At 38.6% G+C, this 21,399-nt stretch overlaps 1 protein-coding gene across 2 annotated transcripts; it reads left to right on the top strand.

Moving 5' to 3' along the window:
• The first annotated feature begins 1,316 nt into the window (after positions 1-1,316).
• ACOT9 (acyl-CoA thioesterase 9) lies at positions 1,317-20,870 on the top strand. 2 transcript variants are annotated; one of them, XM_010020695.1, is made up of 14 exons: positions 1,317-1,398; positions 6,240-6,285; positions 9,919-10,089; positions 10,184-10,221; positions 12,381-12,464; positions 13,046-13,149; positions 14,266-14,339; positions 16,407-16,474; positions 17,411-17,522; positions 18,692-18,782; positions 19,265-19,350; positions 20,140-20,227; positions 20,415-20,565; positions 20,812-20,870. In XM_010020695.1, the coding sequence occupies exons 1-14, from the start codon at positions 1,317-1,319 to the stop codon at positions 20,868-20,870; spliced, it is 1,254 nt and encodes a 417-aa protein (XP_010018997.1). The 2 variants fall into 2 exon arrangements, with proteins under 2 accessions (XP_010018997.1, XP_010019005.1); XM_010020703.1 differs by lacking the exon at positions 1,317-1,398 and adding an exon at positions 3,285-3,294.
• Positions 20,871-21,399: the final 529 nt, after the last annotated feature.

The raw sequence follows: 21,399 nt of genomic DNA, 5'->3' as shown, positions 1-21,399 counted from the left end.
AAGCGTGCGATGGCTGGCAGGGCGCTGCCGGGCGTGGCTGCCTGGAGCTTTGGGTGATGGCGTTTGGCCTTGTCCGTGCTGGCCCGTCGGTGCGGGGAGCGCCTGTCACCTTGCTCAGGGCGCCTGAAATGGCACCGGGCGTGACAGGGTCCCGCGGGGTTGAGCTGGGAGTCATTCCCTGGCTGTGCCACAGGTCCGGAGGCTGCACCACTTACACAGTTTTCACCATTGCCATTCATGGCATCTCTGGTGTGTACGAGAATGCTGGCTTCTGAGTTGGGTTATTTTTGTGTGTGTGTTCCCTTTTGCTGTCTTAAGTACCCCTCATATACCTGCAGACAAGAGGAAATTTGTGTGTACATGATATATACGTGTAGATACGTACTTGGGTTGGATGGAACTTTGAGTAACTTGGTCTAGTGGAAGGTGTCCCTGCCTATGGCAGGGGGGTTGGAACGAGATGAGCTTTAAGGTCCTTTCCAACCCAAATCATCCTATGATTCCATGATAAGTATGTGGCCCTACTTTTCCGCTGGTGCCTGGGGACTTGCCTCTTTTTTGAGGTGAAACCCCAGCCTAAGATGAATAAAATTAAGGGACAGAGTTCATATGCCTTGCCAGGATAACACTGTGAATTATCATGAGGGGTTTTATTCCTGTTGACCCTCTGCATGTTTTTGTGCTACCAGTTTTGCTTGCCTGGAAGAATCACACTGGCTACCACCTGGTTGAACTCTTATGAATTGTTGGGTGGATTACATTCTCTGAAGGGTTCTCATGGTTGTCCCTTCTTACTGAACAGCTAAGAGGATTGTATCCTGCACACTAGGCTTGTTCTGAGTTGCAGCAGTAGTAAGCCAGAGAGGAAAAGACCGGGCTTAGCTGAATGGGACTGTGTGGTAGGCCTAGTGATATCCTTCTTGGGGTATTCCACCTTCCACTGCTATGGACGCCTGCCAAATGCAGGACAAGTTTATGGTTAAGGTCATGGATGATTTCCCAGATGCACATGGACCTGTCTACAGGATAGAAGCTGCTGTTTGTTCCATGACATCTGAGTGACTGAGTCAGTGAAGATAACAGTTACTACCAGTGAATCATTCTTCCTGTTTTCAGAAGAGGACCGAAATGAGTTGAAATTTCAGCTGGCTTGGAACTGTTGTGCTGATTGTATGTGGTTCTAAAAATCAGGATAAAAATAAAGAGTGTGGTTTCTAAAGTAATCAGCACCATTCCAAAAATAAATCCTAAACTACTTTCATGGCATTAGTTTTAATGACAGTAAATTCTTCTTTTCTGTTTATAGGTTGTGGACAATGAGGAAGCTTCATTCTCTTCTGGCTCGGACACTCACTTCTGGGACCACTGGCTCCCCAGACCTTCCTGACATGAATGAAGGTAAGGTAACTGGCTGTACTTTGGAAGACGTAGCAATGTTTCTATGTGTGTTTGGAGGTTAATGGCAACAAATATGCACAGTCATTGAAGTTGTAGATTTGGAGGCTCATCTCCCATCTGGTTCTTTAGTCTTGTCAGTACATGTGATTCTTCCTCTGCGGGGACAACTGCTTCTCAAGTTGGCTCTCCACAGAAAGGCAACGTAGTACAGAAAGGTACTATGGCCACTGGAGAGACACATAGAATCATGGAATGGTTTAGGTTGGAAGGGACCTTAAAGATCATCTAGTTCCAACCACCTGCCATGGACAGGGACACCATCTGCTAGACCAGGCTGCTCAAAGCCTCGTCTGATCCTATGGCAGAAGGAATAAAATGAAAGGGCAGAGTAAGGAACATTGCTGTTTTCTAACTGACATTCATTACCATAAATGAAGTTATAATCAAAGGTTCAAGTGCAACACAGGTCATGAGCCCTGAATTAGCAAAGTCTGGGGAGCAGAAAAAAAAAATTAATGGCCTTTTAAACCTGCCCTTGATCTTTTTTGACTCTATAGTATCCTTTTTTTTTGCTAACTAAACATTTACTTTTTTTTTTTTTTTTTAAATAGGTAGAAACCAGGGGAATATAAAATGGCCAACAAATGGAGGACCTGAGTGGAAATGATGTTTTACAGAATTTTTAGTGTGTTAATACCACTAATTTTGTAACTTAGAGAAATCTTTTAATCAGATCAGCAGCATTGCCTTGTGAAAATGCTCTTGTCAATGGAGCTTTGTGTTGAAAGATTGTTTTGGTGCTCTAATAGTAATAAGCCATAATGTTCCTGCTGCAGAAGCTTTGAAAAAAGTTTTCTTGCATTCTAATCCCAGGTACTGAGAAAAGGGGAGGAGGAAAAGGGCTGGTGCCAGGTACAAATAATTCCTTCATGGTCTTGGAGTTCTGCTTGTTTCTGAGATCTTCTTTCCCCTTTTGTTCTCTAAATAGAAATCACATGTTATCCAGTACAAGAGAAAATGAGGGTTATTAATTGTTAGATAACTTCTTTTCATTATAGTTAATAAATAGTAATTTGGAATGATAGAGGAAAGAAGCAAGGGTACAGAATATTGCATTCTTGCAAATATTACCCTGCTCTCTATTTGGATATTTGATAATGATACCATCTAGAAGGCCAGTAAAAATAGTGAAGCTGTGAAGCCATGCTGGCCTTGCCTCTGGTTTGTTTTCAAGGAATACTAATATTCCGTGGACTTTATAACTGTAAATATATGAGATTCTGTTCCAAGATTGTAACAAATAATATTACACAAACTTTTGCTGATATGTAAACTAGTTTCCTTTAATTTGGTATCTATGCTTTCATGAAACACCAAATACTTACTAGCTTTTCATATGCTTCCTCCCAACTTTGGGTCTCGGTTGTGAATGTCCTCACTTCTTCCATGGTTCTCCCAAAGGCTACATGAAGCAGGACTTTGGAAGTTTTCTCTGAGATAAGTCTCATCCCACTTTCTGAAAAATCCTCCAGATACTCTTTCCAAAGTTAGTAGTGTTTGTCAACAGCACATGGTAACACTGAGTCTGAAAAACTGATTGGAATTACACTGCAAACAGATACTACACAGAGCCAGTAGACAAAGGAACCACAAAGCTGTCTTTGAAGGAATGGATGAACTCAGTTAAAACCACAAAGATACTGAGTGTAAATCAGGCAAAGACAGGTTGCCTACAGTTGCTTCCTAAAATTGCAGGACATATGCTTAAATGGAACTCGAGCAGGTAAAATAATCAGGTAACTCCTTACTAGATGTAGTTTGCATTGTTTCTTTTAATTGTTCATCTAACTTGTGTTTTCCACTCCACAGGACACTTACCCCTTCATGTGAATAATGGTGTGTTGTGGTAATCTGTACATATTAAAATATTTGCTATAACACTAAACTAAACAGCTACTGTTTTTCCTTACTTTAGCGTTAATTAAAAATGGAATGCTATTACTCTTCTCTTTTGACTTGCTTAAAGCCTCTTGGCCTTCAGTGGCTCTGTGGCAGTGTTGTTGTCCTAGATCTCTGTCAGCACACTGTATTTCTGGTGGCATGCTGGATAACACATTTCCAAGAGGCTTGTGGGATACAAAATCTCTTATGCAGCAACTCCTGCAGTACTTAGCTTCATGGTAGACATTTGAATCTGTATCTTTCATTAAGTCCAGACCAATCTATACTATACTGGCAGTAAAATATATCATAGCGGTCTACGTGAACGTGGATACAGCCTGGAGAGACACTGGCACAAGAGGACACGGATCTCACGGGCAGAGATGAATGCAATGATCTTGTCCAGCTGCCCTTGTGTCCTTCTTCATGTCGCAGTGCAAATATACTCAGACCCTGCTGCTCCAACATTAATGATCCACTGATCAGAGTTTAGGAGATACTGTGAAATGTGCAATGATGGATAAGCCCCGTCTGCTGCAATTGTTTTGCACTTTTAAGACATTTGCCAGATAAGAAAAGAGAAAAAGTTTATGGACTTCTGTGCTTAATAACTTACTTAAATTTCTGTTGTAAGAGCAATGTAGTCTTCCCCAGGGGAAGGGAAGAAAAAAACTATGTACTTATGAACCTGTAAAATTAGGTTGGCATCGTTTTAGAAACACTTTTATGCTTTGTCCCTTTTATTGTTAAAATAAAAAGTATGTGGTCTCAGCCTGGCGAATGTTCACTTGTATGCCTAAAACTGAAATCAGAAGTATTAAATGGGACTAATGACATATATACATGTTTACAGGTTTGGACCAGAGGTTTTTTTTCAAAGCTTTTTACCTGTTTAGAATTGAAAAGAAAGATGAACTTGGTTTAAACAAAGAGAAGATGCTGTATATTCCCCCTCCATCCCAGCACAGTCTGCACACTGTTGGAAGAATTGAGGTTTTGTGTTCTAAAAGCTGTAACAGTGTTTCTACTAACACTGTGTAGATCCAAAGCATGCTATGGCAGCTTCACAGGTGGAGTGTGAGTAACAGGAAAGTAGTACCTATGCTGTGAACAAGCCTGCTGTTGCTTAAGAAAAATGAATCTGACCTTCCCCTGTCAAAAAAAAAAAAAAAAAAAATTAACTCTAAGATTTGAAATCAGTTTCTTTCATAGTTTTTATTTCCTTAGAATTGTAGTGAAACTTTTCTAATTTCAAAAGACCTTTTTAGCCTAATTTCATAAAGAAATGAGGCCTAAGCAATCTATTTTGTCTTCATCTATCTCCTTGTCACCCTCTTCTTCCAGAACCTGTTGTTGCTTGATGTCAGCCGAAATAGATGAAGATAAACGTGTTTCCACAATCTTTGTGAAAACTGGCTTCTGAATCAGAGGTTTGTTAGGGTGCCGGAGCTAGTGTTGGGGTCAGCCATGGACCATGGTGTTTGCTGGCAGCTGGCAAGTGACTAGGATCTCTGTGCTGACTCGCTGGTGTTCAGCCCCTTGCTTATCTCTGGGCTAACTGTAGCTCATGCTGGTGCTTGTCTAGGGGGCAGGCACAATAGAATTAGGCTGGGAGTGCAGGAATGGGTGCTGAAGGTGTTGTAGGGGAAGGAATAAAAGGGAGGTTGTTGCAGTGGTGGTGATGGTGTGGGGGACTTGGGCTGGAAAGCAGCAGAAACTGAAGTGGCTGTGTGTGGAGGAGTGGGGGCAAAGCCGAGCAAATCCGGCTGAGGGGTATATGATTTAAATACTGAGGAAATCGGGCTTTGCTCGCTCCAGGGTTCACTGGACAGCTTGCTGGTCACTGCGAATACACTGACCAAGCATTTAGCTTGAAAAGTGCCAAATGTAATAACCTGCGAGTATAAATAATTACCTTGAGATCCAGCAGCCCTCTTTCAGTTTCATCGAAATTTTGGGGTTTTTTGTTTGTTTGTTTGGTTTTTTGGTAGCCCTTCCTTGATGTGAACCTAACTATTTTGTCCTAATATGTGAACCCCCTTGCATAAAAATCTTTGTAAATAAGCAAGGAATCCCAACTATACAATTCTCAGCTTCTGCCCTGAGCTTGGGAATTGTTGCTGCTTGTTTTCAAGTGTTTCCAAATAGCATACATTTACCTGCTTAATAGTGATGATGTAGTTTGGTAGAGTTGGTGGGATGTTAGCACACTTAACCTCATCCGAGGTAAGAGCAGAGAAACTGCTTTGCAGATTATTCTTGAAATTTAGGAAAAACTTGTGGAGAACTTGTATTAACTCTGATACTGCAAATAGTGCAGGAACCAGTTCTGTAGACCTGTCTTCAGTGTCTTAACAATGTGTTCTTTGAGAATGATAAAAATTTAGTCTGTGAAACCCTGCTGTCAAGAGCCAGTCTGATGCCATTACCTGCCTTCGTGGGTGGGATTATTTAAAATGTACTCTCCTCCTTCCCTGTCTCCCAGCTGCACTGTTCCTGTTTATGTTCTTTTATGGCTTTCTGATTTGTGTTATCTCCACAGTTTTGTTTGTGTTTAGGCTGAAATATTTTCACATCAAAATTTCTCAACCTGATCCTGATCCACTGTGGCGTTCAACTGCTAATTAGCACTGCAGGTGTTTGATTGCATTAACAAACACTTTTTGTTGGCTAAACACAATAAGCTACGGAATCATGTTACTCAACCCATTATTGTGATATGCCTACTAACAGCATCAGAGAATTTGGCTAGACTTTTTTTTCTGGAATGCTATTGCATGAATTTGCTGAATTTTCTGTTCTGGGATGAGGACGGTGCCTTTTAGCACCAGGCAATCTCAACCTCATGTTCATCACTTGCAGAGCTAAGCTTGATTTGCTTTTGATTTTTTTTTTTCCAGTGCGAAGCAGATTGAGGGAAATAGTGGGAGCATCCACCAACTGGAGGTACAGTGTACATTAAATGTATTTTACTTTATCTGTGAAACCCAGGCAGAGCTCAGGGTTGTGGAAGTGGAAGTTAACAATGTTAGCTTGCTGACTGGGGAAGAAAGAAGATTCAGCTAAAAAGTAATGCAAACGATGTTTCTGAATTGTTACTTTGTGGATCACAAGAAGGTTTGTATCACCAAAGGAAGAAAATAGGTGATCTTAATGCTTACAAGATTCTCCCATCAGCTTTGAATCCAGTGAAAGTGTAAGAGCTGTAGGGTCTGGCTGGAAATGTTACATTGCTGTTGGTTGCTCTTGAGTTATTTGTTGGTGGATTACCAGCATGCTGGTGGATTTATCCTGCATTGGATTCAGAGGCGGCTGAGCTGGCTCAGTGTGAAGCAGGCTGCATTATGAATGGCCTGGCAGCACCCATGTCACTTTGGAAAATTGTCAGCTCAGGACTGGGGTCTCCTTAGTCAGCTGTATCTTGGGCTGTGCTTTTCTCTGCTGTAGTTTAATATTAATTTACGTACAGTTTAAATAATTGATGTTTTGGCTTTATTCAGGTTACTTTCCTCCCCCTCCATTACATTGAATAAGCCAGAGTTGACTGCAATCCTCCACTGTTATCAGTTCTTAAAGTCAGTATAGCCTGGGGGAATTATGTATTGCAGTTTGATTGTTGCCATATTCATTGTATTGATTGTTAGTTTTCTTATGGCTGTGTTTGCTGAGTTCTTCTTTCACACTTTGTGCACTGATAGGGAAATGAAGAGATGCTTGCCTGAGTGGAGTGTCTAATGCGTACAGGCCTTCTGACTAGGTTTATCTAGACAGGATTAGAGTCACACTAAAGAAAATGTCTGTATCTGGAAAGCTGATTTTTGCTTAGTAAGACTACTGTCTAAGCATGAGAGAGCTTGAAATTTTTAGTAGGTCAGCTGAAAAGGGCACTTAAAAGAACCTTTCCTGCAGCCCAGAATGTCTGGGAAGGAACCTCGCCATATGGAAATACTACCTGAGGATCAAGATTTTAGAGGCTCTGGAAAAACTTGATCTTCTATCAATTTCTTTTTCTGCACTGCTCCAACCCTGGCAAGAGAGTAGGCTGAAGCCAGGATCATCATAACAGTGTTTTTCTTAGATAGGTATGTCTCTTGTGGTGTATAAATTACAGCAGAAATGGTTTGTGGAGTGCTGTATGCTTCAACTACTATGAAGAAATAAAGCTGGGGACCCCATAGCTGGGAGCGCATGAGAATGGCAGGGTTAATACGGGCGATCTGAAGGACAAGGATCATGTTGCCTTTGAGATCATACTGTTAAAATGGAGTGACAAAGAGTTGATACATGTGGACACCGAACACCTGCTGCTTTAGTTAAGTTAGGCCATAGAATGGCTGAAGGGGACAAACCTAAGAGAACAGCTTGATAGACAGGGGTCCTGAAATGGGAACTAGGGAAGGACGGATGCACATACAGCTGTATTGCTGGGAGAGAGGAGAGATAGATGCATGTTGGAGGAATGCCTTTGGCTGTTGTATTTGCTAAAAGGAAACTTTGGTTTGTGATTGCTCTTGTAAAGGCCAGTAGCATTTTGTATCAGAAAGAAATATTTTGTGCATATATTTATTCTGGTTTTGTACTTAAATTGTAATTAAAACTATTAATCTGCTCATTGTTAATTACAGTCTAGATGGAGTTGTGGCCATTTCAGAAATAAATAGTGTAATTTCTCAGAATGTTTAGGGCAGGCATTAGTTAATACTTAGATCAACTACTGTTACTGTATGACTGGTACTGTGGTGTGTAACAGTATTTGTCTGTTGAAAAATGTTATTGCCTTGAGACCAATACTTCTGTATATTGAAGAGCACATTCTGAAGTTGAAGTCAAGAAGAGTTCTGCTGCTGACCTCAGAGGAGCCAGGATGGCACTGGTGAAAACAGAACATAGTTAAATTTTTATTGTTTGGTCTCTATGTGCTTGTAGACAAATTTCTGGTTTACTCTCTGATTAAGATTTACCCTCTGATATAATTTCTCTGAAACCTTTCACTGAAAGACCTTAGAAACAAATCTTTTAAAAAGCATAAACGTGAATCATCTTGGACATTGCATCTTTCCTTTGTCCTCTAATATATTCTATTTTTATACAGTGGCATTACTTCAAACATTAACCCCCTGGAGGAGGTTGTTATCTTTCTGTTTTCTCTGAACTTTGCAGTAGCTTTGTTGTTCAGATGTGGTAAACCATATTTCATATTTAAAACAAACAAACAAACAGATTTTCTGCTAGACTTTTTTTCTCTTTGATCATGGATTGTTAATATTTTTCCCCAAATTATTAAACAGAAAAGAGGGAATATAAATATGTTGCAGCATGACTGCTTTGTACTTCTCTTTCAAAAATAAAACTCAAAGCAAAAAAGTCTTCATCTTAAATGGCTAATTCCCAGAATTTATCCAAAGTCAAAACTTAAGACATACATTATTTTTGATGAAAAGGTTCTTTCTGTTGTTTTCTTTCTTTTTATTTATGTATTTTTAATTGGTTTTGTTAAACACAATGGCACTCAGGTCTCAGCAATGCAGCATGCACAACTGAATGAATGACACATTTCCACAAGTTTAAAATTAAGTTTGGTTACATGCCTTCTCTTGCTCTATGAAATGGATTCATAGTTTTGCATACTTGTTGGCTTTATACTGGAACTGTTGCATGTTTAACCCAGCGGTTCTTAATGCTTTGTTGTTGATTCTAGGAATGTTATGAAATACTTGCTTTATTCAGTCAGGTTGCACTTTTAAGAGGAGAAACATTTGGGGGAACAGGTAAGAGATAATGTTGGGCAAGGTTGTTGTATCTTGTAGATACCTGTGCGAGGAACCAACTTGGTAGATTGGAAAGAAGTGACAGCAAGTTGGCCTTTACTCTTTTGTGAGAGTTGCAACCCCTCTTACTTGGTGCTGGAAAAGCAGCTCTGAAGGCATAGTGCTCCCTTCCCTGTGTTATTTCTTTCTATAACCTTCTGATATGGTCATAAGAAGACTGGGTAAGAAGAGAGAGGGAAATAGATTAATTTCCCCTTTCTTATAGCTTGCCGATCAAGTGTATGCTATATGAACTGATGCTGTAAAGGAAGAACTCACCTGTGGATGATAGCAAGTCTTAGCAGATTAGTTTTCTTTGTTGTTAGTGATAACCAACACTGTACATGCTTTACTTCTTGGGAGCGATTGTAAGTTGACAGTCCTTCAAAAATTGGGACTGTGGGAAGAGTTGTGATATGGTAGCTATGGAAGACATAAATATACACAAAACCTCATAGGTTAAATTGTGCCTGATTTGTTCTTTTCAAGGGGAACCATTTTGGTAGCATTCAGAATTAGATAATTTTTGTTCATCTCTTTAGTGCAAAGTATGTGCTTGCCACTTGTACACAAAAATATGTAAATGTTTTCTTCAGTAGTCTTGCTTAGCATATCTCATTATGTGCATTTCACATTCTTTTCATGGCACGCTTACTGTGTCTTGCTGCTTTTACTACTGTTTTGTTTTCATTTTCGTAATCTTCAATGTGACATTTTTTAGCTGTGGTTGCAGTTCTGTTGTCATACTCCAGTGTTTTTTTTTCCTTACCAGGGATCATGTGCAAGCAATGCAAGAAAGAAAAGCTCTTTATACTTTACTGGCAAAACGGCAGGAAGATCTCCCTCCTAGGAGGATGAAGGATAGCTACTTGGAAGTTATTCTACCTCTAGGAAGTCAACCTGAAATAAGAGAAAAGTACCTGAATGTACACAACAGCGTAAGGTAACAGAGGAACCATGTTACATATACAGCATAGTGTTAACTTTCATTTACTACGTATGTAGCTATTTAATTGTCAAAACCTTGTATCTTACAGGTTTGGAAGGATACTTGAAGATCTTGACAGTTTAGGAGGTATGTATCTACGCCCTTGTAAAGAATGCAGAAATAATGCAGACAAAGTGAGTTTGTTCACTGCTGTTTGGCATAGTATGACCTCAGGGAGGGAATCACATCAACACGCTATCTCAAAGGAGAAGGAAAAAACCCCAAAAGATACTGATGCTGAAGGAGAAAGAAGAATGATAAAGGACAGAAGTAAAATTGCTTAGCTTCACATTCTTGCCTCTGCCAGTTTTGTAAGGGAGCAGGTCAGGAATAATTTACTGAGAAATGATCCTAGGTTATGAATCTGCATTGAGTATTAAATCAGAAAATTTGTAGAATGTGCTATTTCAAATCAAACCAAATTAGTTTGCTTTTAAAAAAAGAAACCCAAACCAACACAAAACCTAACAGATATTGAGGTGCAACTATTTCAGTTTTCCCTTTGGGGAGAAGATATTATAATGTGGAAAGAACAGACTATCCATTGAGGAAAAATGGAAAACAGTCTATAGATTCTTGGATTTTGTCTCCAAATTGATGTTTAGGGTAAAAGTGACTCAGTTGTTTCATGAGTTAGGGTTTGATCTTTCTGCCCCCCCCGCCCCCAATCACGTTTTCATTTATTCATGGTCTTTAAAAGTTCAAGTTCTTTGACTTTTGTTTTAAGCTAAAACAAGTGACAGGTTGTTAATGTAACTTGGAGATACTTTTCTCTAAAAATGTCACCAGGTGACTTCTTTCTTCATCAAAGTTCTCTAGCTGGTTGGGAACATTTTGATGGAGGTTTTTGACAAAGAATAAGTGTTTATTAAGAGAAATTCCTGAATGGAACAGGGCTTTTTTTGCGGGGGTGAAGCAAAGAAAGACTGTGAGTCAGATGGGCAAAACTGAGGAAGGCAGAGAAACAAATGAATGTGTGTCACGTATCTATTGAGGATAGACAAAACAACTAGATTTCTTTCTGGGACGGGGAAGGTGCTGGCTTCAGTACCTGTCTTGAATTAGAAAAGGAGACTTGAAACTATTGGTACTACCCTCTATTGGTAGATGAGATGAGCCTGGTTTTCACCCTGTGCCTGTTTATTTTCTCTGGAAATCTGTGAAGTTCTTCATTTTTTTTTGTGTTGGAGCACAAAATATCTTTGCCTTGTTTGTAATCATAGTGGGCTTCAGTCAGTTCTGCTGGGGATATGTTGTTTTAATGGGGTTAATCAAGATTCTGTCCCAATTACACAATATTTGGGATGGTGGTCAGCACTTTGCACAGGACAGTGTACTGTTTCATTCTGCCCTGCCCCCCGCCCGGTATATTCTCTGATCTCAGCAGATATACTGCATAGAGGTCTGACTGACTTTAGATTTTTCTCTTTGGCAACAGTATTCTGATAAATCCCATTCAGTTTCTTACTAATCATATTGATGGCCATGAATTGATAGGCAGAACAATTTTTAGAATTGTGACTTCAGTAATTTTAGGGAAACATGTCTTAGATGACCTGCAAGGTCAGAAATCTTTCTTCTTGCATGTCTCACTGTTAGGTCTAAACAGATACTTTTGATTATGGAAATCTGTATTGAGTGAAAATCACATGAGTACTAGGAAAAAAACCAAACTACTTTGCAGCCTTGTATTACTCGAAGAAGTCTGTTTACTTGGATGTGCTCTTATGAGCAGAGCTAATTAATTTAAATAGTGGTTTGGCTAGTAGTAATTACAGTGTGATAAATATGTCTGACTATGCTTTCATACCTGTAAGGCACAGTTTTATCTAATCTGCACCTCCTTAAAGGAATCAGTAGTTGAAAATAAGTCCTCAGACAGCATGTATCCTTGGACAACCTGCAAGAAATCAAAATAAAAGCTAGGAAGGATCTGAAACTGTGGGCTGCAGGGGTAGAGGGAAGAGATTACGTGGAATTGGATCTGGAGCGAGGAGCTGATTTAAAGTGGTCAATTACATTTCTATTTGTAGTAAGTAAATATGCATATAACTGAGATAGCTGCTGAATCATTTTTCTTTATAGCAATCCTGTGAGTTACATACACAAAATGTGGAAGTCATGTACTCTGAATGATACTTGAGTTTGTGTTTTACAGGTACTTCTCATGCTTCACAAAGATGGTTTTGGTCTGTTCCACTGAAGTTTTTGTTAAAAAGGTGACTTAGTTTTTGGTCTCTCCACAGTTCTTATTTGCTACACTCACACCAAGCAGGAGATGCAGCCAAAGTCTCCTTTATCAATAGTTACAGCTCTGGTGGATAAAATCAGTAAGTGGCAGTTTGGTCAGTAGAAATGGTTTCATCTGTTTGTCTTACTCTTTCAGCAGCTATTGCCTTCCTTGAGTTGTTACTGAGGATACCTTTTCACTCTCCTGTTTAGTTCACTTCATCTTGTTTTGGTTTTGAACTCTGAGTACTATGGATTTTGTTGAAGGGGGAAGGGAAGAGGGTTTTCAGCATTTCACATTTCATATTTCCTTTCCCTTCAAAATACAAACTCATGCTTCCTGCACTTCTGTGTTTGTTTTTATTTTGGCACGTGAGTTTCTCAGCTTCATTATTGAACAGTTGTTTGTTCTGGTGAAGCTGGATCTTGCTTGTGTCACATGTTCTGCTGAACACCGCTGTAGGTCTGCCATCTGTGTGCCTACTTCCTTCTCCTGTTCTGGCTTTATAAGTCTGACACGGCAGAAACTGCAGGCTGGCAGTGTGGACCCTTGCAACAACCATCTTTTCTGGGTTGTCTTTGCATGTGTTGCCACTTACAGAACACAAAAATGTCTTAGAAAATCCAGTCTTTCTAATGTTAGATGTGAGTAATGTAGCAGCCTCTTACGTTTGTCTTGTAGATTTGTGCAAGAGGATTATATATCCAGACTGTGACATCAAATTCACAGGCAATGTTTCTTGGGTTGGGAAGACCTCAATGGAAGTGAAGATGCACATGCTGCAGGTTAGTTCCTGTGACTTCTGTCCATTTCATTACAGGCATGAAGTGCTTCGGGGAAATTCTGGATGATATTAGCAATGTAAATTTTCTAAAATAACTAAATTTTCTAGAATAACTGTTTCTAAAAGGCTTGAGGCAGCCCTAGTGTTTCAAGAATAAGACAACTTCCACTAGTCTAGATGCAGCAAGATACTCTGTTGCTAATTTTTCTCTCAAGACATGCATTTTTCTTAACCAGTGTTTTGTAATTAAACTGAAACACAGTACTCCTAGAGAAAAAATAGGTTGCTGTGCTCTGCATGTTCTTAACTAATATTCCCCTTGATTTTGACAAACTTTATTTTCCCTTTACCTTAAAATTTATAGATTTTAATGTGGATATTCAGATTCATTATTAAATTGTATCTCTTGTGTTCATCTTATCTACTGTGTAGCACAATTTTTGTAGTAAGTTATGAACTATCAAATAATAGAAAAACAAATGAAGGTTGTAACAAGGCAACACTGTGCAGGAAGCAAGAGGAGTATTAATAATTAAAATAAAAAATCCTTAACATTTCTATTGAATATTTACTGTCAATTGATTAGTTAACTGAAGCATTAATTTAGCTATTATTTAGGGTAGCAAATTAGCTTTGAGCACTGAAGTGGTATTAGTGGCCATATTCAGAGAAACAGGTAAATATTTTTTATTCAGTTTGCCACCCTAAGTGAAGTCTTTGATATAGAAGATAATGTTTTACCTTTATTGTCTGAACTCACAGTGCTGACAATCGTAGCAATCTGTTAGTGGCAGAAAATGTTCTAGCATTTCTTAGAATAAAGGGTAAGTGTGTCCTTTTACAATGCCTACATTGATTTCCTCCCTACCCACCTGAAAGTAGTAGTTAATAAGCATTCTCAGTGTAATGTTTACATTGCAGAATTCCTGAAACTAGAGTTTTAATTTGTGTCATTTCATTCTTTTTGACCTGTTATGAGAGATCTTGGATGGGATGACAGAGTCGGAAAGTAAACAACATTAACAGTGTGATGGCATAGTTGACGTCAACTGAATAGCTTGCTAAGCACATTTACAATTATAGTTTTAAAATCTAATTTGTTTCCTCTCTCTCTTAGCTACATGATGGTGATTACAGCCCTGTGTTAGATGCAACCTTTGTCATGGTGGCCCGGGATCCAGAGAATAAAGGGTAAGTTGTAGGACAGGAAAGTTTCTGCTGTGGTGAAAATAGCAAACATGGCAGCTTGCTATGTATGTGTAGAAGGCCTATAGTGTAGGTGACAGTTCACATAGTCAGTGTTTCTTGCTGGTGTTACTTTCCTGTGGCAAGCTTCAGAGCATTGATTCAGCAGTCAGATGATACCAGGAATTGCTGTTAGTCTTGGAATCTGACCCTTTTTTTATCAGATCTTCCCTGTGTTTGAATGACTGGCCATATAAACACAGAAGTGAATAAGTCTGCTAGAAACCCACCTGCATTCTGAGAGGTGTTAGAATTAATTGCTTTCTTGCTATAAAACTGGAAAAAATTGAGTTTTAATGGTCAAATACTCTTTGAGTGAATAATGCCATTAATTCCCTAATAGACACGATAGGTGTCATCAGAATAACTCAGTCTAAAACTTGCTTATGTAAGTAACATGGAACTGATAAGTATTCAGAGAACATAAAAAAAACCAACCCAAATTTCTTACTTTTCTGGTTTTACTCTTTCTGTAATTCCTTAGTCATTAAACTAACAGGCTACTTAGTTTTAGTTTTGGTTTATGACTCCTAGCACCAGAAAAATTGATCCTATTTCTTACCTCTTTCTTGTATAGCCTGCAAAAGTAAAAAATGATTTTCTAACTAGCTTTAATAATTGCCTGTATTTAATGAAGAAGGATATATTTAATGAGGGGGGTTTTCTTGACATAATTATTTAGTCCTGATAATGTCAGAAATAGTTACTAGGTTGGTTTCCTTCAGATTTATAATATTTTCTTAGAACCCATTAACATACTGTACATTAAAATATATGTATATAATTATGGTTCTCATTTTAAGGACTTATTTTGCAAAAGATGTACATCAAAACTGATGTAATTATACACTAGCAGATTGACTGAGGACAAGCCTATATGGACTTGTGCAAATAGATATAAACTTCAGTTGCTGTTCTTCAAGCCAGTTGTATTTTGGAAGCATTCTGTCCGTATGAGGAAGATACTTATTCTATGTGAAGTAAAAACCTTTCAGAGAGGGACAGGGTATGTTAGGTTGGTTACAGTGCCACAGAAACATGGCTGTGTAGCTCTTGGGCCATAGCAAACTCTCATGTCAGCAGCCTGGGGCTTGAACAGCTGATGTAGATGTGTCCTGAGCTGAGGAGAGGGAGAATGAGCTCTATCATGGAGAAGGAGCTGGTGTGTCTCTGAAATACAGAGGTTTAGCAAACCAGGAAGGACCAGTTTATTCTAAGCTAAAAGGTCCTATCTGCATGCCTCTGTCATCATCCCAAGTAAAGTCTTGGGGTAGAGTTGAATTGTTCAGCAGATATTTGTTTGTGTGTATGCATATATATATTGTTCTGAGCATTTATATAAATGTTGAAAATAGAAAAATAATAACTGGAAATTATGGGGAAGAATGGCTCTTGAAAATAAGTGTTTGCCTTTCCTTGTGACAATAAATAAATGTTATATAATTAGGTCAGAGTAAACTTATTTGTGCAGCAAAATAAACATTTGTGCTCAAGGCAGCCTCATATCTTCTTTGATAAGTGGTATATGTGGTAAACAGCTTTTGGCTGTTGATAAGACTGCCACGGGAACATGTAGATTATAAGAACACTTGCCAGCTACAGCACTGTGCACTTTCTATTCTATGAGGAGTGGTACCGTTCAAGTTTTATATATCTGTTTTAGACTATCCTACATCGTCGCATCTTCATTTGCTGAATTTCTAAACAGCTTGACAAATCTTCATTTTAATCTATGTGTACAGATTTAGCTCTTTAAGAAGCATAGATGCATTGCTCTTAATTATACTGTATAGTGGTTGGATCATTTAACTGCCTTTTGAGAGTTAAAGCTAATGTGATATTCTGCTGGCACCTGCACAATATGAAATAATCTATTTATTTCTATGATATAACCTGAAGTATCTCTTTTCATCTTGTACTGTGTATGTAAGCAAAAGTGGAAGACTCTTATAATGTGTTTACAGGAGAAATTATTGTGAAGTTTGTAACAAAAAAAATAATTCCTGTCCCTAGGCCAGCATTTGTTAATCCACTAGTTCCTGAGAGCCCTGAGGAAGAAAAAGTCTTCAAGCAAGGGGAATGTATGTCATACTTCCTGGTAGTATGCACATGTGCCTCAGGTTCAACTTTATAAGGAAGTAAACTTCAGAAGTGTTGCTTAGAAATGCTCCTCATTTGTTTAAAATAATGTTTTGTTCTGTCTCGTGACAGTAGTGTAAGAGAGTTTAAAAGCCTGCTATCACATTCTTGGGAACTCTGGCTAAACTGACAGATAAGGTCAGTCCTGATGTGCTCTGCACCCCTGTAGAGTTCTCGGTTTCTAGGCTGCTCGCTCCATTTCAGATCTGAGTGCAACACAGGCTTTCCTAATGCTCTGGCTGATCGATTGCCCCCATGGTGGGCCTGCGGAGTGCATCACAGCTCCCTGCCTGTCTGATTCCATGTTCATTTTGGGAAGAAACTCAGAAAAAGAAAGGGGGAGAGCAGGGGAAGAAGTGTGTAGCTCCGTCTTCTTTTGTTTAAAGCTGGAATATTTAAGAAGAGAATTAGAGAAACATTAAAGACTGAATAAACTGAACAGATCTTTTAAGCTAAAATTTCAACCACTGTGGCCTATGGTAGTGAGGTCTGTCATAAATTTGGATTCTTGTACCATTGGCAAAAACCGAAGAAGGTTGGTTGTTCTGTTAGGTTTCTTCTTTGATATGTTTTTCTGTACTTTGAGGGGAATACTGAAGTTTTCTGTAGGAGCCATGGGTGGTTATCATAGTTATGTATAAAAGGTCTTCATCACATTGGTGAGGAATCAGTGAAGCACTGCCTGTTTTTTTCTTTGATGCAGTCAATTCTAAAGGCCAGATTTCTGTTTGAATCTATGGGACTGTGGAGTTACAGCTTTTAGCTTTTGGGGGAAAAAGAGAAAAGGAAAGAGATGGCTGATTCCAGGTTAAAATGTTCAAAGCCAAGCCAAATGTTTTTTTCTTTGAACTGTAATACGATTTTTTTGAAATATTTAGTGAACAAGCTGAAGAGGATTGATTTCAGCACTGCTTCCTTACTGAAAATGGCTCCCACTGCAGAAGAAAGAAATATTATTCATGACATATTCCTTAATACCCTGGACACAAGGCAAGAAGGGGAGGGGTGGAGGAGAACTGAAGTCTTATGCAAAAGTCATGTGCCTTTTAAGTGGGTGCTTGTAAGAGGGTAGTCTGGAATAAAAGCACACATTTTATTTTCCCATTTCACCATTTAAATTCTGTGGCATTTTGTTTGAAACACAGGTACAAATTTTAATGTGACATATGCATCTCTTAAAAGAGTCTTCTGTTGTTGTGTTAGCTGTGCCAAGATGGTGAAAAGTGACAGTATAAGCACAAAGAGCTCCTGAGCCAGCTGTTAGGAATAATCTTGAGGAAGGGGGTTAAAGGTGCTTACCCAAATAAGGGAATGGAATGGTTTTGCAGCTGTGTGACTTACACAGTCTGAGAGTTTTCTGCCTTGATACCTAGGAAAAAAACCTGTGAGGGTAGGAACTGGCCATATTTTGGTCAGGTAACCTTGCAATGTGTTTTAAATATAATACCTGAAAGCATTATTTGAGGGAGACTGTTATTGGTGTACTTCTGTTATATTTGAGAGCTTTGCGGGAAATCATCCATTGCCAGTGGTGATAGAACAATGCCTAAGGGCATTAATGCAATGTATTTGTGGATAATTTGTTATTTCTTTAACTTATTACACAGTTGTTATTTTCAAAGCTGTTTACCAAAGTGAGACATACTTTCCCCTAAAATTAGCAGTTTTATTTTGTACACATTCTGTCTGGATTTGAAAACCTCAAACTGTCTGCATGTTTGATGTTGAATTACTCTGTTAGCTCATTATGTGCTTTTAAGTCCTGTTATGACTTAGAAAACAGAGTAAGGCTTTTTCTGACAGGCTTTGTGGTTGTGATTCATCTTTTCTTTCATGTACCTTTCTCGAGCTTGTTCATTCACATAAGCTTGAGCATTAGCAGATATTTTTGAAAGATCAGGAGCATAGGCTTATTGCAGTAAAAATCAAAGTATCATTTAAGTAAGTCTTCAGTGTCAGTTGGAACAGCTTTTGGTGAAGGAATTTATACTTTTTTGGGGGGGGTCTCTGTTTTGTGGGGGTTTTTTTTGTTGGTTTTTTTTTTTAATTGTTTTGTTGGTCTTTTTTCCCTCAGTGTGTGTCTGCATTTGTTATTTGTGCATTTTTGACTTGCTGAATTCTGCTAATGTGGGCTATAAAGTTTATTGTCTCTTCCAAAGGACAGTAAGTTTCCGGAGTCGTAAATTACCCCCCAATTCAGTGTGGATGGAAGATACAAAGCTAAAAGGCCTACAGATTTGCCATCCTCAGGTATTTTGAAAATTAAATTACAGAAACAGTAACTCATGAATTGTCTTGTAAGATTAATCAATCCATTATTTTGTTTTAGTTCTGCAGTCCTTGCAATCTGTTTAGATCTCAGTTTCTTTTGCCATTTTTCTATTATCTGTATTGGTTACCACTGCAAAATGGAAGATTTTTAATTACCTTTTTTTCTTCCCAGACTACTCATTTTGAGTAAAGAGATTCCTTTGCAAAGTGTTGAGGTTAGGCTTCTGGTTGCTGATACAATTTTGAGGTTTTATGTTGTCAAATGAGTCAGATGAGCTCCTATTAAGTAAAGTTGCCTCAGCCATTTTGACTTGTGTATATATATATTTCAGTAGTGCTTTTTCTATATTCAGATGCTGGGAGTTCTGTTAAATACTGTGAACTAAAGTGCAGACTTCAGCATGATGCTTTGGAAATAATGTGTGTAATATAGCAGTTTTGTTTTTTGTTTCCACATACAGGAACGGAACATCTTCAATAGGATCTTTGGGGGTTTTCTCATGAGAAAGGCGTTTGAACTGGGATGGGCAATTGCTTGTAGCTATGGGTGAGTTGTAGACCTGGAATATTTATATAATCCAGAGCACTGGTGCATACACATAGGTTGGGAAGCCAAGCTAACCAACCTAGTGACAATCTGAGTAGAAAAGAAGTAGGTGTCTAGTGGAATCTTGCACTGTTTAGTGCACAGCCTCATTTTACTTAGAGTATCTGTTGTATTTACAGAAAGATTTGCATCTTGCTCCTTGTTAAGCATCACATGGCAAGATAGAAAATACATCCTTTTCTGTTTTCTTTTATCTTACCAAGCTATTGAGATTGACTTTTGAAGATATGTTTTCTTTCTAACCATATAAAACAGACATTCTGCCAAATAAGTATCACATCTTCTCATTCTGTACACAAGAGGAATGGTTTCTGAACTTCTTCTAGTAGCTGCTTGTGCTTAGAAAGTGTGACTGAGTCATCAGCCAGCAAAGGTCTATGAGTAAGTTTAATGGAGTGTGTCTAGCTTGATGCAAAGTGAAGTGCTTTATGTCAGTGCTTGGAAAACTGAGGCCTAAGCAATGATGGCATAAAGATTGCCTACCAAGTGTAAGTTATAAGATAGAATAACATGTCCTTAGAGAGAGCGTATTTTTATTGGTGTGAGAGTTTGCCTCCAGTTATTTTTGTCTTGGGTGATAACATAATTTTTTAGCACTTCTGTGGCCTCCTGTTTAAGAAAGATTTATTCTGTAGTAACCCTTCATTCAAATGCTGATGAGGAAATATTTTAAACTTCTCCAAACACCCTGGTTATTCTTGAGAAGAAATTTTTCTTTTTCTTGCTCAGGGGTTCCAGACCTTTTATTGTATCTGTTGACGACATCATGTTTCAGAGGCCAGTTGAGGTTGGATCCTTATTACTGCTTTCTGGACAGGTAGGAGTCGATTTCTTTTTTAAAAGAGATAAACTTATCTTTGCTGTAGTCCCTGTTAATCACTGATAATGAACAGCGCATTATGGGAGCGTGTGACTTCGATTGTTAAACAGTGTAGTGAAGTCTGTTACAGTGTGTCAGCACCAATAATAAATTAGTAACTATTACTCTTGTCTTAACTGTGCAGGTCTGTTACACAGAAAAAAACCACATCCAGGTTCGAGTACACACTGAGGTTTATGATGCAGATACCAGGGATCACCACACAACCAATATCTTCCATTTTACATTTATATCAGAAAATGAGGTCCCACAGGTTGTCCCCAAAACATATGGAGGCAAGTATCCAATTAATGCTTTGTTGTCGTAACTCTGCGGAAAAGATGGCTGGCTGTTGGAACACTGGTCATTCTAATAGATGAACTAATGGCGTTTGAATGATTTAACAGGGTTTCATGGCAAACCAAGTTTATTTGATGCTTTCATGACAGCATGGATTGCTTCTTAATCTTACCAATCTGTGTAGTTGCCCCGTACTGACACTAAGTTACTAATGTAGTTCGCTTTTCTCCACCTTATTTCAGAGTCCATGTTGTATTTAGATGGGAAGCGACACTTTGCTGCTGTCATGAAAGAAATCTGACAGACACTGGATCAGCAGAATAGCAGCATGCTGTCTTGGAAAGAGTTGTCACCAGAGATGGCCAACAGACAGGTGCTTGCAATACCCCAAAAAAATGAAACCAAATCCACTCCAAACCAAAATCCTCAAACCTAAACACCACAACAGAAAACACCTTTTAAATGCTATTTATATATTTGCATATATTTGGATTTTTTATTCTTTGCTACTAGAATTTGTTGAAATTTAATTTTACATGCTAATGCTAGGAAAAGAGGCTGAAAAAAAATACAATACTAAGCTTCAGGTAGCTCCTTTTTGTCTTTGAGTTAATTGCATTATGACCTTTGCTGTCTTGTCGCCGTCTTTCCCTCTGCATTGTGCTTCCCTGATAAGGGATAGAAGTTCTACCAGAAAAATGTGTGCAGTAAGTAGATACACACAGTCAAAGCCATTTGACCTGCATTCTTGTGTAAATTAGGTTTATTTTTTGCACCGTGCAGCAAGCATAAGCTCAGAAGTTCCTAGTAAGTGTACAGTGTAAAGCAGG

This window comes from Nestor notabilis, unplaced genomic scaffold (genome assembly GCF_000696875.1).
Source record: "Nestor notabilis isolate BGI_N333 unplaced genomic scaffold, ASM69687v1 scaffold19770, whole genome shotgun sequence".
NCBI classification, from domain to species: domain Eukaryota; kingdom Metazoa; phylum Chordata; class Aves; order Psittaciformes; family Psittacidae; genus Nestor; species Nestor notabilis.
The sequence above is the reverse complement of the archived record's forward strand: the minus strand, read 5'-3'. Positions and strand labels throughout refer to the sequence as shown.

Coding starts and splice junctions, on each gene's coding strand:
- ACOT9 (XM_010020695.1), top strand. CDS start 1,317: ATGAGGAAGCTTCATTCTCTTCTGGCTCGGACACTCACTTCTGGGACC. Junction 6,286..9,918: donor GGAGCATCCACCAACTGGAG/GTACAGTGTACA, acceptor TTTCCTTACCAG/GGATCATGTGCAAGCAATGC. Junction 20,228..20,414: donor TATTACTGCTTTCTGGACAG/GTAGGAGTCGAT, acceptor TTAACTGTGCAG/GTCTGTTACACAGAAAAAAA.